Raw genomic sequence first — 15,097 nt, 5'->3', positions numbered from 1 at the left:
AACTGGATTGTGAAGACAGATGCACAGCTCTATAAACTCACTAAAAATTACTGAATTATACACTTACCTTGGGCGAATTTTATGGTATGTGAATTATAACTGCAATTTTTTTAATGTTTTTAAAACTAAGAAAATGAATTTTCGTCAAGTTCATAAAGTATTAAAAACTCTGCCATATACAACAGAAAACAAATATGTAAGGCAATCTCTAATCCCAAAACGTTCATTATCTAGGTTTAGCTAAGTGACTTGGGAGCAGTGAAGTCATGGCCTATGGCAGTAGAGACAGAAATGAGAAGACAGAGTCTATGGTTGTAGCCAGTTGGCCTTATCCTAATACCTTGAAGAGTAATAGGATGAGATCTTAAAGTCCAATCCACCCACTCTCAGGTAATCAGGCAGCAGAAGTTTAAATGTTGTGGTGAGAACCCAGGGAAATAGCTTTTCCAGCTGAACTCCAGAGGTCTCAGTTCTTACCAAATGAGGGACAGCCTCAAAAAAGCAAAACAATGAATACAACACAATGCCACAGACCAAAAGTTTTATTTGATGTGATGCTGGCTTGCTGCCAAGGGAACATATCCTCGTCAGTACTGGTTGTTAGATCAGATATTTTCAACTCCACTAATTTGTATTGGTTGGACACACCCAAATTAGTAGGAAGATTCACCAATGACCTATTAGTAAGTACATGAAGAAAAGCTAAAAAGTTTTAAGAAAACTAAGTTGGACAATAGTGACCGACTGAAGAAAACCCCAACTCTTTCTAAACCATTCTTAGGTTGCTATGAGCTAATATCCATTGAGTTCTTACTAAATGTTAGGTACTGTAAGCACATTTAGATACATGTGCTTATTAAATTCTCAAAAAAACCCTAAGCTGAGGAGATTCTTTTATCCTCTTCCTATGGATGAGGAAACTAAGTGACAAAGAAGTAAAGTGACTTATTCAAGGACACAGTTAAATGAATGGCCAGGCTGAATTTCAACTCATCAGTCAACCTGGAGAAACTATAACAACCACTCAGTAACACTGCTTCCCCGTTTATACATTTGCCCACTAGAACTATGTCCCTGTTCTGCTCAAAACTCTCTGAGATTTCCCCTTCTACTCAGGGTCAAAGCCAAAGTTCCTACAATGGCCTACAAGGCCCTGTGTATACTGTGGCTTCCCATCACCTATCTCATCACATATCTCTATCTCTGCATTCCAGCCACCTTGTTGTTCCTGGGTCACACGAGACCCGCACCTACCTCAGGGCCTTTGTACCTGCTGTTCCCACTGCCTATAATATTCTTCCCCAAGACAGTGGAGGTTTGTTTCTTCATTCCCTTCAAAGCTCTATGCAAATGACACCTCCTCAGGAAAGCCTTCCCTGCCTACCCTTCCTAACGTAGTACTCCCCACTTTTTAATACTTAATTATATCACCTGGCAATGTTTATTACCTAACTCCACCATCTAGATAGAAGCTCTATGAAAGAGGGACATCTAGGAGTCTGGCTTTGCACCACAAGTGCCTAAGACAGCACCTGGCACAAAGCAGATAATACTTCTTGAATTTAAAAATCTGCCAAATATATTTTGATTCACAACCCAATCACATAACTTTAGGCAATTCACGACGCTGTACCAATAAAATCCAAACCAAAAGAAAAAGAATGTATCTATCAAAGTAGTCTTTTAGAACCTTTATTTCTATTATTTAAAGTTTGATCTTCCTTAATGTGTATGTTCTGTTTTGATGCCTCGTTTAAATGGTGAATTTTCTTTGAAGTGACTGATGACTTCTATAAACTTTACCACCCCCAAAATTGTTAGATGTATAAGTTATTAATTAGTTATTGACTGTAGTGATTGTGTCTTGATGGGGAAAATAACCCCAAGTTGCCTGTCCCTCAAGGGAAAATGAAATTCTTAAATGCACAGAGTTGACCTAATACTGTAAAATAAGTAAATAATACATATCAAACTTTAAGATTTAGTGTTCAATTCACATAAGAACCTAATTTCCTAAGTACAGCTAAATAATAACTTTCTGACTCCTGTGACTGAATGCCTCAATGTCTGCCTGTTTAAAAAAGAGTAAAAAGCAGGTTTTAAAAAATGTGTCATTTTATTTGGGACACTTTGGAACACACATATTTGCTTTTATTTTGGTTAACAGAGCAGTAACTTACAGGACACCATTAGCTCCTTCTAAATAAACTTAGCGCTACCTAGGAGGAGAAGGAAAAGGAAACAGGAATAGGGGAGGGACCACACGGAAAAGTGAGAACAACTTATTTGCCAAAGGACAGGTTTGTAAGAAGGCGATCACCTCCTTCCGCAGCAGCAGATTTAAAACAAATCTGGAGCGATGGGTAAGGTCCAGCTCTCCAAGTGGTGTTGCAGCAGATCATCTGAAAACAAATTCTAATGGCACTTGGGGAATGATCGAAAACAGCAGTGGGGCCCCCTCCGTCCTACTCACATCAAGTATCTCCACGCCACTCACCTTCCATTCTAGCGAAGCGGGGAATCATATCCCTGCTTTAAGCAGGTAAGTCGGAGAGAGTCGGATGTCCCTCCCTACACACACAAACTCTTCGCCCCAATGCTGTAAAACGCAGTCCACGGAACCCAGTGAAAACCGAAACCCGGGAATTGCTCCAAGTTCTCTCCGCTTTCTGAGGTTGGAGCCGAGAGGAATGTCACAGAGACAAAGCGGGGAGGAAGGGGGCATCTCTCCCTTACCTTGATGGCTTTCTCCATGTCGCTCTCCTCCCACATACTCCGCGGGGCCCGCACGGCCGGGAGCAGCGGAGGCTGCGCAGCTGCCGGATCCCGCCGCAGCCGAAGGAACAAGGGGCTCAGCGCTCGGGGCCCTGGGTCTCGGGGAGACGGGCAGCAGCCGCCCCCGGGGACCTGCGGGGATGACGGCCCCGGCGCCGGCTCGGCCTCGGCGGGCGGCTCTAGGCTGGGGGCGGCGGCGGCAGCGGCCCCCGGGAACAAGCCTTTGTGCTGGGCCCCGCGCGGCCGCCTCCCGGCCTCATCCCCGGCCGGGGAGGCAGGCTCCCGGGGCAGGGCGAGGCGGGGAAGGCCCCGATCCGGGGCGATGTGCTGGGGCCTCGCGGGGCCGCCGCTTAGGCCCGGGTTCGCCAGGTCCTGAGTAGGAGCCTGCGCCTCCGCCTCCGCCGCCGGCACCGCCGCGAAGCCGAGGCCGAGCCCACCGCCGCCGCCGCCGCTGCTCCCGCTGCCGCTTCAGCGCCACACATCGCCGGGACACCCGCGCCGGGCAGCCCCGCCAGCGCCCGCTTGCCGGCGCTGTGCCCTGCCTGAGCTCCGGGCCGCCTCTCCTGCCGCCCGACTTCGTGTCCCCACGGCTCCACGCGCCCCTCGTCACGGTCAGCTGTGGTTTCCGAGCCGCCCCCGAACCAAGCAGTTGACTTGCAGGCGTCCGCCAAGGCCTCCCCAAGGTGGCGCCACACCCAGGATAGGCCCCCGGGCCCTCCGCAGCGCTGGCGCCGAGTTGATGACGTAAAAGGTTCAGGCTCGCGGGGCGGGGCTATTGGGCCTCACCACCGGACTCTAGTGGCTGCGGGAGCGTTTCTCTTTTCTCCTAGCGCCGCGGACGAGATTTGTGGCGCCAGAAACACCCTGCGGCAGGAGCCGGGGATATCGACTAGTGATAGAGAAGAGGAAACTGAGGCCACGGGCGGGTCCTACGGTAAAAACAATTATGTATAATAAGTTATATATACGGAGCGTTTATTTTACGTGAAGCTCTTTTCTTCTCTTAGTTCCTTTCTCCTTTATAAAGTAGGCATTTGGCCTTTTCAGGTAAGTATGTGCTTATTTCCTGTTAACGGATGCAGTAACTGAGGCCCTCAGAGAGCGGCACTCATTTGCGCACAGCTGAGAAGTGGGCAAGTCCGAACCGGAACCCAGGTTTGTGCTCCTTACACGACACCAACAATCTGTCAAAGAACCTTGCAGGAGCTTTTGGTTAATTACCTCTTGATGCCTCTTCATTCATTCACTTATTTACTGAGCACAGCTGTGTGCCACGCCTACTCGACCCTGGGGAAACAGAAAAAAGACACGGTACCTGCTCATGGATCTTATTTTGAAGAAAGGAAAGCAGAAAATAAAGAGGGAAAAACAGAGTTTGTGGATACTAAAAAGCAAATAAATAGGATGCTGAGGTAAGAGAATAACTGGGTGTGGGGGCTTTTTCCAAGTAGATGATCAGGGAAGGTCTCCCAGGCCGTAACCTTGAAGCTGAGACCTCTAAAGAGAAGGAACTGTCTATTGGAAATCCAAGGGGATTTCTGAGCAGATGGAACAGCAAGTGCAAAAGTCTTAAAGTGGAAGTAAGGTAAATGTGGTCAAGGAGCAGCAAGATCATTGTAGCTGGAGCAGGGTTAGTAGCAGAGAGTGATAAAGGATGAGGTTGGAGAGGTAGGCAGAGGTTGTATCATATACACCCTTAGGGGTCATGGTGAGAACTTTGGGTTTTATTCTAAGCCACTGGAAGGTTTTAAACTAAAGAGTGATATGATCAAATTTATGTTTTAAAAGATAAGACTCTGCTGTATGGAGAATGAAATATTGGCAAGAGAAAGTGGAGACATGGAAAGTTATTAAAATGCTTTTGGAATAACCCAGATTATTATGAAGCTTGAACTAAGAAAGTGGCAGTAAAGATAGAATAGATGGGTTTATGATATGTTTTGGAGGTAGAGTTGAAAGGGCTTCCTGAAGGACTCCACGTGGAAGATGAAAATAAGAAACAAATCAAGGGGACTTCCCTGGCGGTCCAGTGGTTAAGACTCTGCACTTCCACTGCAGGGGTCATGGGTTCGATCCCTGGTGGAGAACTAAGATCCCACATCCCATGTAGCACGGCCAAAAAAACAAAAACAAATCAAGAATAACTTCCAGGAGACTGCCTTAAGCAACGTGCATGGATGGTGGTGCCATTCAGTGAATGAAAGACTCAGATGAGAGTGAAAGCAGGGAATCCAGAGTTCTTTTTTATCTGGTTAATTTGAGGTTCTTGAGTAATGTACCAGAGAATAAGTCAAGTATTTGACTTATTTAGTTGTTCTCTTTGTTGGCCATACACCTACAGTACATTCCTCAACCCCCTTAAAGTGGCCATATGCCTATGCTCTCCCCCAATGGAAAGTGAGCAGAAGGGATGTGCACATATCCAGGCCTGGCCCAGAAAACCTGTCAACAGATGCTCTTACTTACTCTGCCAGCTGGAAGATGATGACCAGGTTCTGGAGAAGGCAAGGCTTTAAGATGGAAGATACCTGGGTGGAGGAGAACTCTGCCCTTTTGACCTAAACACCCACTCAGCATTGTTATATGAGGGGGAAAAAAAAAAAAAAACCTCTTGTGTTGAGCTTTTATCTATTTACGTCTTTTTATTATAGCAGCTTTGTTTATGCTACCTAATACAAATAAGAACAGTGATCCAGCAGTGAACTTTGGGAGAAAACTTCAAAATGACTTGAATTGACATTATCTATAACAGTTAGGAAATAGAAGGTACCTTGGATTCATTCAGTAAGAATTTATCAAGTGCCTCTCTGTGCCGGGCACTGTGCTACATAGTAGAGATGCAGAGATGAAATCCCTGCCTTAAACGTTCTGAGTCTGGCAGTTAAACTTATTGGCTGTTATCTGCACGTACTATCTCTCTATCTAGAGACGTACTCTCCCCACCCAACACACACACACAGCCCAATTTCTACACAGTCTTCAACCACATTCGAAATACTATTTTATCAGAAAGAGTAGGCCTGACCCTTGGTTCAATCTAAATCAGATATTCCTATTACCTCATAATTTACTTCCTTGTACTTATCACAATTTTAATTTATATATCCACTTGCTTTTTTTCTTTAGTGTTCTCTCCCACACTAGACTAAATACTCTCAAGGGAAAGAACCTTGTCTGTATTATTGGTCACATCCCCAACAGCTGGCCCACTGTAGGTGTTTAATAAATATTTGTTGAAGGAATCAAGGAATGGAGAAGGCAGAGGAAGGAGAGGTTTCCTCCATTTTTTCCATTTTTTTGCTGGGGAGGTAGTAGATAGCCTAAGATAGCCTTCAATGATGCCCACCTCTGGGTATTCATGATCTTGTTTAATCCCCTCACCCTGCTCGTGGGCTGATCCGAGTGACTTGCTTCTAATGATGGGATGGCATGTCTGAGATTAGGTTGCAAAAAGTCTGTGGCTTCCATCTTGAGTACCCCTTTCTCTCCTATTCTCTTGCTTATTTGCTCTGAGGAAAGCCAGGTCAAAAATGTGAGCTGCTTTATTAGTTTCCTGGGGCTGCCATAACAAACTACCACAAACTGGGTGGCTTAAAACAACAGAAATTCTCTACAGTTCTGGAGGCCAAAAGTCTGAAATCCAGGTGTCATAAGGGCACCCTCTGAAGATTCTAGGGAAGAGTGGAGTCTTCCAGCAGTCCTTGGCATTCCTTGGCTTATAGGTACATTATTCTAGTCTCTGCCTCCATCTCCACATGACCTTTTCTGTGTGCCTCTATGTTCTCTCTTCTTATGAGGACAGCAGTCATTGGATTTAGGGCCCACCCAAATTTAGTATGACCTCATCTTAACCTAACTAGTTACAACTGCAGAGACCCTATTTCCACATTCTGAGGTTCCATGTGAACATGAATGGGGGAGGGGATACTAGTCAGCACACTATAGTTGCCCAATAGAGGGCTCCATATGTCAAGGAACTAATGTCTCACCAACTGTCAGTGAGAACCTGAGGCCTGGCCAGTGGTCACATAAGTGAGCTTAGAATGGATCCTCACCTAGTTGAACCCTGAGATGATTGCAGCCTTGGCCAACAACTTGATTGCAACCTTCTGTACCAGGGGCACCCAGCTAAGCTGTGTCCAAATTCCTGACCCACAGAAACTGTGAGATAATAACTGTTTTTAAAGCACTAAATTTAGGGGCAATTTGTCATGCAGCATAGATAACTAATACAGATTTTGGTGCCTGGAAATGGGGTGCTGTCATAACAACTACCTAAAATGTGGGAGTGGTTTGGAACCAGGCAGTGGACAGAAGCAGGAAAGATTTTGAGGAGTGTGTTAGAGACAGCCTAAATTATCTTGAACAAACTTAGTAGGAATCTGGACTTTGATGATGCTGCCAATGAGTGCTCAAAAGGGAGTAAGGAACATGTTATTGGAAACTGAAGGAAAGAGGATCCTTGTTATGAAGTGGCAGAAGGTTTAGCAATAGTATCATCTGCAAGTATGTGGAAAGAGAAAATGTTCCTAGTGAACTGGGTGATCTAACTAAAGCAGTTACCAAGCAGAAGGTGCTGCCTGGTTTCGTCTTGCTTCTTGTAGTAAAATGGGAGAAGAGAGATAAATTATTGAACAATAAGGAGTCAGGACTTGATGATTTTGAAATTTTTTGGTCTCTCTAGATGGCAACCAGGGCTAAAATTAAGCTATGGCTTTCAAGCAAAATCAAACCCAGGGTCCTGTAAGGAAAACATGATCTGTCTTTGTCAGTTCAGGCTGCTATTACAAAATATGTGGCCCTGCAGATGCATGTCTTCTCACATGCAAAATATATTCACTTCATTCCAACAGCTCCAAAGTCTTAACTCTTCAGAATCAACTCTAATGTCTAAAGTATCTAGATACTGTTGGACTTCCCTGGTGGTCCAGTGGTTAAGACACCATGCTTCCATTGCAGGGGGCATGGGTTCGATCCCTGGTCAGGGAACTAAGATCCCACATACTGTGTGGTGCAGTCAAAAAAAGAATAAAGCCTTCCTTAAAAAAATAAAGTATCTAAATACTATCTACATCAGATATAGGTGACACTCTAGGTATGATTCATCTTGAAACAAAATTCCTCTCTAGCTGTGAACCTGTGAAACCAGATAAGTTCTCTACTTCCAAAATACAGTTGTGGGATAGGCATAGGGTAGACATTCTCATTCCAAAAAGGAGTAACCAGAAGAAAGAAAGGAGTAATCAGAAGGAAGAAAGGAGTGATGGGTCCCAACCAAGTCCAATTCTAGCAAGGCAAATACCTTTAGATCTTAAGGCTCGAGAATAATCCTCTTTGGTTTGATGCTCTGCCCTCCCGATCCACTGGGTTGTGGTCCTGCCTTTGCAGCTCTGCCCAGGCAAGGGTCCTGCCCCCATGACTTCAGATGAAGCCTGTCTGTCCTGTTGAAACCAAGGTGATGGCCCTGATGATTTCTGAATTGCTTTTGGGATCATTCTTCCCCTTTCTTGAATAGTGCACATTCATAGCCAAGTAGCTTTATCATCCTGTCCTGTAGAATCAACATCTGAAAGCATTTCTTCCCATCTTAGTCCCCTTCAGCACAAACAGGCAGTGTTTCTGTTCTTGTAATCCAATAATCTCTTATCATTTGATAGTCCATCCACACCCTTTAGTGTTCTCTTCCAAACACATTTGCTCATTTTTTGGGATATGGACAGGCTGAGAATTTTCCAAAGCATTAAATTCTGGTTCCCTTTGCTTAACAATTCCTTCTTTAAGTCATCTCTTTCCTTTCACATTTTATTGTAAGCAGTCAGGAGGAAGCAAGCTACTCTTCAAACACTTTATTTATAAATCTCTTCACTGAATATTCATTTTCTTTTTTTTACAAATATGACTTAAATATTTAACTTTGATCTTTTACTTGCAGCAGGATTTTTTCTTTTTTATTAAATTTTATTGGAGTATAGTTGACTTACAATATTGTGTTAGTTTCAAGTGTACAGCAAAATAATTCAGTTATTGAATATTCATTTTCATTGTTCTCCAGCTGTACCTTGCAAAAACACTAGGGCACAGTTCAGCCAAGTTCTTTGCCACTTTATAACAAGGATCGTCTGTTCTCCATTGTCCAACAGCGTGTTCCTCATTTCCCTCTAAGACCTCAACAAAGTGGACCTTACCATCCATATTTCTGCCAACACTCTTTTCATGATTATTTATGTGTTTGCTAAGAAAATGAAAGCTTTCTCTCCACCTCTCCTCTTTTCTTTCTGAGCCCTCACCAGAAACATCTATCTTTCTGGCATGTACTTCCAAATTCTTCCAACCTCCACCCTTTCCCCAGTTCAAAAGCTGCTTCCACATTTTTAGGTAATTGTTATAGCAGCACCCCACTTCTCAGCACCAAAATCTGTCATAGCTTGGGCTGCTATAAGGAAATACTGTAGACTGGGTGTCTTTGAATTAGACATTTATGGGTGTGGCCAAGATGATGGAGTGGGAAGACCCAGAGCTCACCTCCAACCATCGGCACACCAAAATTACAACTATTTACAGATCAACTATTGATGAGAATGACCTGAAGACTAGCAGATTTTCCACAACTAAAGATGGAAAGAAGGAACTACAGGGAATTCCCTGGAGGTCCAGTAGTTATGACTGTGTTTTCACTGCCAAGGGCCTGGGTTCAATCCCTGGTCAGGGAACTAAGATCCCACAAGTTGTGCAGTGTGGCCAAAAAGAAAAAAAAAAAAAAGAAAGGGAACCACAACCAGGCAGATAGGAGGGGCAGAGATACAGTATAGTTAAGACCCACACCTTCAGGGTAGGCCATCCAGAAGAGTCCAGCCCCAAAACGTCTGGCTTTGAAGATGAGAGGGGCTTCTGTATGGGAGAACCAGAGGGCTATAGGAAACAGACTTGGCTCTTAAAGGACATATGCAAAATTTCACATGCTCTGAGACCTAGTACAGAGGCAATAATTTGAAAGGAGCCTGGGTCAGACCCACTTGCTGATCTCGGAGGGCCTCCAGGAGAGGCAGGAGTCAACTGGGACTCCCCATGGGGACACAGACTCTGGTGGCAGCCATTTTTAGGAGCTCATTCTACCATGACATTGGTTCTGCCAAGTGCCATTTTGGAGTCCTCCTACTAGCCTATTAGTACCAGGGCCTTACCGCCACCAGCCAGTTGGGGATCCCAGGATCCCCAAGCTGAACAGCCAGCCATGCAGGGATATGCCCCGCCCACCAGTAGGCCAGCAGCCTCCACACAAGGCAGGGCCTGGCAGCCAACTGGGCTGGAGGCCAGCCCTGCCTACCAGTGTGCTCAAAGTAGTCAGCCCTGTGACAACAGATGGACCCATGAAACCCACATGGGGGCACCCCTAGAGTGTATAGCTCTGGTAACCAGAGGAGAAGGTGCTGCTAAGCCCCACAGGACATCTCTTATATAAGGCCACTTCTCCAAGATTGAGAATTGTATCCAATCTACCTAATACATAGAACTAAAAACAGAATTAGGCAAAATGAAGCAATAGAGGAATATGTTCCAAACAAAGGAACAAGGTAAAACCCTAGAAAAAGACTAAGCAAAGTGGAGGTAAGTAATCTAACCATTAAAGAATTCAAGGTAATGATTATAAAGATGTTCAATGAACTCAGGAGAAGAATGGATGAACACAGAAGCTTAACAAAATATAAAGAAGAACCAAACAGCCAAAGAATAGTGGAAATAAAAAATACACAAGGGCTTCCCTGGTGGCTCAGTGGTTGAGAATCTGCCTGCCAATGCAGGGGACACGGGTTCGAGCCCTGGTCTGGAAAGATCCCACATGCTGCGGAGCAACTGGGCCCATGAGCCACAATTACTGAGCCTGCGCGTCTGGAGCCTGTGCTCCGCAACAAGAGAGGCCGCGATAGTGAGAGGCCTGCGCACCGCGATGAAGAGTGGACCCCGCTTCCCACAATTAGAGAAAGCCCTCGCACAGAAACGAAGACCCAACACAGCCATAAATAAATAAATTAATTAATTAAAAAAAATGAAAAAAAAATACACAAGAAGGAATCAACAATAGAATAGATTATACAGAAGAACAGATCAGCAAACTGGAAGACAGAGTAGTGGAAATCACCCAAACTGAACACAAAAAAGGAAAAAGAATTTTGAAAAATAAGAATAGTTTAAGGTACCTCTGGGACAACATCAAGCATACTGAAGTTCACATTATAGGGTCCCAGAAGGAGAAGAGAGACAGAAAGAGGCAGAGAACTTACTTGAATACATAATAGCTGAAAAATTCCCTATCCAAGGAAAGGAAGCAGACATCCAGGACCAGGAAGCACAGAGTCCTAAACAAGATCATCACAAAGAGGTCCACACCAAGACACATTGTAATTAAAATAGAAAAAAAATTAAAGAGAGAACATTAAAAGCAGCAAGGGAAAAGGAAGTAGTTACATACAAGGGAACTCCTATAAGACTCTCAGCTGACTTTTCAGCAGAAACTTTGCAGGCCAGAAGGAAATGGCACAATATATTTAAAGTGATGAAATGAAAAAACCTACAACCAAGAATATTCTACCCAGCAAGGTTATAATTCAGATTTGAAGGAAAGACAAAGAGTTTTACAGACAAGCAAAAGCTAAAAGAGTGCAGTACCAATAAGCCAGCTTAACAAGAAATGTGAAAGGGACTTCTCTGAGTGAAAAGGAAAAGACCACAGGATTTCCCTGGTGGTCCAGTGGTAAAGAATCCACCTTACAATGCAGGGGATGTGGGTTCAATCCCTGGTCAGGGAACTAAGATCCCACATGCCACGGGGCAACTAAGCCCGCGCACCACAACTACAGAGCCCACATGCCCTGGAGCCTGTGTGCCACAACTAGGAAAGAGAAAACCCACATGCCACAACTAGAGAGAAGCCTGTGCACTGCAATGAAAGATCCTGCATGCCGCAACTAAGACCCGATGCAGCCAAAAATAAATTAAATAAATAAATAAATGATAAAGAAATCTTTAAAAAAAGAAAAGACCACAACTAGAAATATAAAAATTACTAAAGGAAAAATGTAAAGGCAAATATACAGTAAAGGTAGTAGGTCAACCACTTATAAGGCTAGTAGAAAGGTTAAAAGACAAAAGTAGTAAAATTATCTATATCCATAATCAGTAGTTAAGGGCTACGCAAAACAAAAAGACATAAAATATGGTTTCAAAAACATTAAATATTAAACGCAGTGGTGAGTAAATATGCAGGGTGGTTAGAATGTGTTCAAACTTAACAGATCAACTTAAAATAATCACATATGTATATATGATTGTTATATATAAACCTCATAGTAACCACAACCCAAAAACCTATGATAGATACACACACAAGAAAGACAAAGGAATCCAAACAACACTAAGGATAGCCATCAAATCACAGAGGAAGAAAGCAAAAGAAGAAGAAACGAACAAAAGAGAGCTACAAAAACAACCAGAAAACGAACAAAAGAGAACTACAAAAACAACCAGAAAACAGTTAACACAATGGCAACAAATACATATCTATCAATAATTACTTTAAATGTAAATGTATTAAATGCTCCAATTAAAAGATTTAGAGTGGCTGAATGGTTAAAAAAAAAAAAGACCCATATATATGGTGCCTACAAAAGATTCACTTCAGATCTAAAGACAAACAGATTGAAAGTGAGGGGATGGGAAAAGGTATTCCATGCAAATGGAAATAAAAAGAAGGTTGAGATAGCAATACTTATATCAGACAAAACAGACTTTGAAACAAAGACCATAATGAGACAAAGAAGGACATTAGATAATGATAAAGGGATCTAGCCAATAAGAAGATACAACAATTATATATGTACCCAACACAGGAGCATCTAAATACATAAGGCAAATACTAACAAATATAAAGGGAGAAGCTGACAGTAACATATCATTGTAGGGGACTTTAACATCACATTTACATCAATGGACGGATCATCCAGACAGAAAATCAATAAGGAAACACTGGCCTTAAGTGACACATTAGACCAGATGGACTTAATAGATGTAAGTAGAACTTTTTATCCAAAAGCTGCAGACTGAAAATTCTTTCCAAGGGCACATGGAACATTCTCCAGGAAAGATCACGAGTCTCAATAAATTTAAGAGAACTGAAATTATATCAAGCATCTTTTCCAGCCACAGTGATAGCTAGAAGTCAATACAAGAAAAAAATGGCAAAAAATACCAACATGTGGAGACTAAACAATATGCTACTGAACAAATTGTTCACCAAAGAAAACAAAGAGGAAATAAAAAAATACCTGGAGACAAAAGAAAATGGAAACACAGTGATCCAAAATCTATGGGATGCGGCAAAAGCAGTTCTAAGAGGAGAGTTTATAGTGATACAAGCCTACCTCAGAAACAAGAAAAGAAATCTCAAACAACCAAACTTTACACCTAAAGGAACTAGAAAAAGAAGAGCAAACAAAACTCAAAATTAGTTGAAGGAAAGAAATCATAAAGATCAGAGCAGAAATAAGTGCAATAGAGGTTAAAAAGGCAACAAAAAAGATCAATGAAACTAAGAGGTGTTTCTTTGAAAAGAGAAAATTTAGTCAGACTCATCAAGAAAAAAAGAAAAAGGGCTCCAATAAATAATTAAAAATGAAAGGGAAGTTACAACCAACATCACAGAAATACAAAGGATCATAAGAGATTACTACAAACAATTATATGTCAATAAAATGGACAACCTAGAAGAAACGGGTATATTGCTAGAAATGTACAATCTACCAAGACTGAGGCAGGAAGAAATGGAAAATATAAAGAGACCAATTACCAGTAATGAAATTGAATCTGTAATTTTTAAAAACTCCCAACAGGGACTTCCCTGGGAGTCCAGTGGTTAGGACTCTGTGCTTCCACTGCAGGGGGCCCGGGTTTGATTCCTGGTCGGGGAACTAGGATCCTGCAAGCTGCCAGGCACAGCCAAAAAAAAAAAAAAAAAAGTGAAAGAAGACAGACACAAAAGGTCACATACTGTATGACTCCACTTACATGAAATATCCAGAGTAGGCAAATCCCTAGAGACAAAGTAGATTAGTGATTGCCAGGGGCTGGGGTGGGGGGAGTGGGGGGGGATTAAGGGATGACAGCCAAGGAGTACAGGCTTCTTTTTAGAGCAGTCAAAATGCTGTAAAATCTATTATGGTGATAGATGTATAATTCTGTAAACATACTAAAAAAATTCAATTGTACTCTTTAAATAAATGGGTGAATTGTATGGTATGTGAATTATACCTCAGTAAAGGCATTTTAATGAGGAAAGGGGGTGGAGGAAGAAGGAAGGAAGGAAGAAAATGGGAAGGAACCATCCTTTCTTGTGATAAATCAGTGTCTTCCAAACTTTAATGCAGACTGACCCCTGAGGACCTTATTAAAATGCAGATTTTGATTCATTAGGTATGGGGTGGAACCTGGGAATCTGCATTGCTAAGAAGCTGCCTGGTGCTATAGATGCTGCCAGTTGGTCCTGGACCACACTGATGAGTGAGTGTAGACACCTCCAGGGTGCCCATCACCCAACAGCCCCTGCTTAGGGGATGGGCTTAACATCTAGTGAGTACCATGTGGCCCCATCCTGCAGCCACAGCTGACTGGCTCAGGAATGGACTTCTGGGCCAAGCTGGACCTATCAGAAGCTCATGGGAACTGAGACTGGAACATTAAGCCAACCGTGAGTCGTGCTGTCCAGGCTGAGGCAGTCATCGTCTGCTGCATGAATATTAAAGCAGTGAAAGCCAACCTGCAGAGAAAGGAGAAGGCTGTGGAGAGAAGCAAAGAGGAGCAGCATCCAGTCTCTCTTGGTACTTGCTGTCCCTCATCCCGCCCCAAACATCTCCCTTCTGCTTGATACTCAGATTGATGTCTCGACCCTCTGAGTGTCACCGAGTGGTCACTTAATGGACATTTAAGTTGTTTGAAGTTTTCTGCTATCACAAATAGTGCTTGGAAAGAGCACTTAGGAAATAAACATATTTTGTCCACTTGTCCATTTGTTATCTTGGATAAATTTTTAGCAGTGGATTCCTACCAGAAAAGTCATACCAAGTTATATTCTCCTGTAGCATGAGAGCATGCACTGGTTTTTTACCTAAATTTCTGTTCCTCAAATATAGCATAATAAAATTTGACAGTCTGTGAATGGAAAGTTCTAGCATTTGCTCAACTTGACTCAGTTCAAATCCTTCAGCCTCTTGAGGTGGAAGGGACCCTAGCAATCATCAAGTCCAACCCTGTGCCCACAGTGCAGCTCTGCATT

At 43.0% G+C, this 15,097-nt stretch overlaps 1 protein-coding gene and 1 long non-coding RNA gene across 7 annotated transcripts in view; one reads left to right on the top strand and one right to left on the bottom strand.

The window, feature by feature from the left end:
* MAPKAPK5 (MAPK activated protein kinase 5) overlaps positions 1 to 4,062 on the bottom strand; it is a 37,486-nt gene extending 33,424 nt beyond the window's left edge. For 2 of the 5 annotated variants that reach the window (XM_060120669.1, XM_060120671.1), the window contains exons 1-2: positions 3,997 to 4,059; positions 2,737 to 3,639 (exon numbers count right to left, since the gene is read on the bottom strand). In XM_060120669.1, the coding sequence (XP_059976652.1) occupies positions 2,737 to 2,772 (36 nt within the window). In that variant the 5' untranslated portion in view covers positions 2,773 to 3,639; positions 3,997 to 4,059. Of the gene's footprint in view, positions 1 to 2,736; positions 3,640 to 3,996 lie in introns of all 5 variants that reach the window. The other 3 variants (XM_060120670.1, XM_060120672.1, XM_060120668.1) reach the window with 2 other exon arrangements.
* LOC132503847 (uncharacterized) overlaps positions 3,232 to 15,097 on the top strand; it is a 32,960-nt gene continuing 21,094 nt past the window's right edge. For both annotated transcript variants that reach the window (XR_009534648.1, XR_009534647.1), the window contains exon 1: positions 3,232 to 3,709. This is a non-coding gene — a long non-coding RNA (uncharacterized LOC132503847). The remainder of the gene's footprint in view (positions 3,710 to 15,097) is intronic.

This window comes from Lagenorhynchus albirostris, chromosome 14, assembly GCF_949774975.1.
Source record: "Lagenorhynchus albirostris chromosome 14, mLagAlb1.1, whole genome shotgun sequence".
NCBI classification, from domain to species: domain Eukaryota; kingdom Metazoa; phylum Chordata; class Mammalia; order Artiodactyla; family Delphinidae; genus Lagenorhynchus; species Lagenorhynchus albirostris.
Note: the sequence above shows the minus strand (reverse complement) of the source record. Positions and strands in the feature narration are given on the sequence as shown.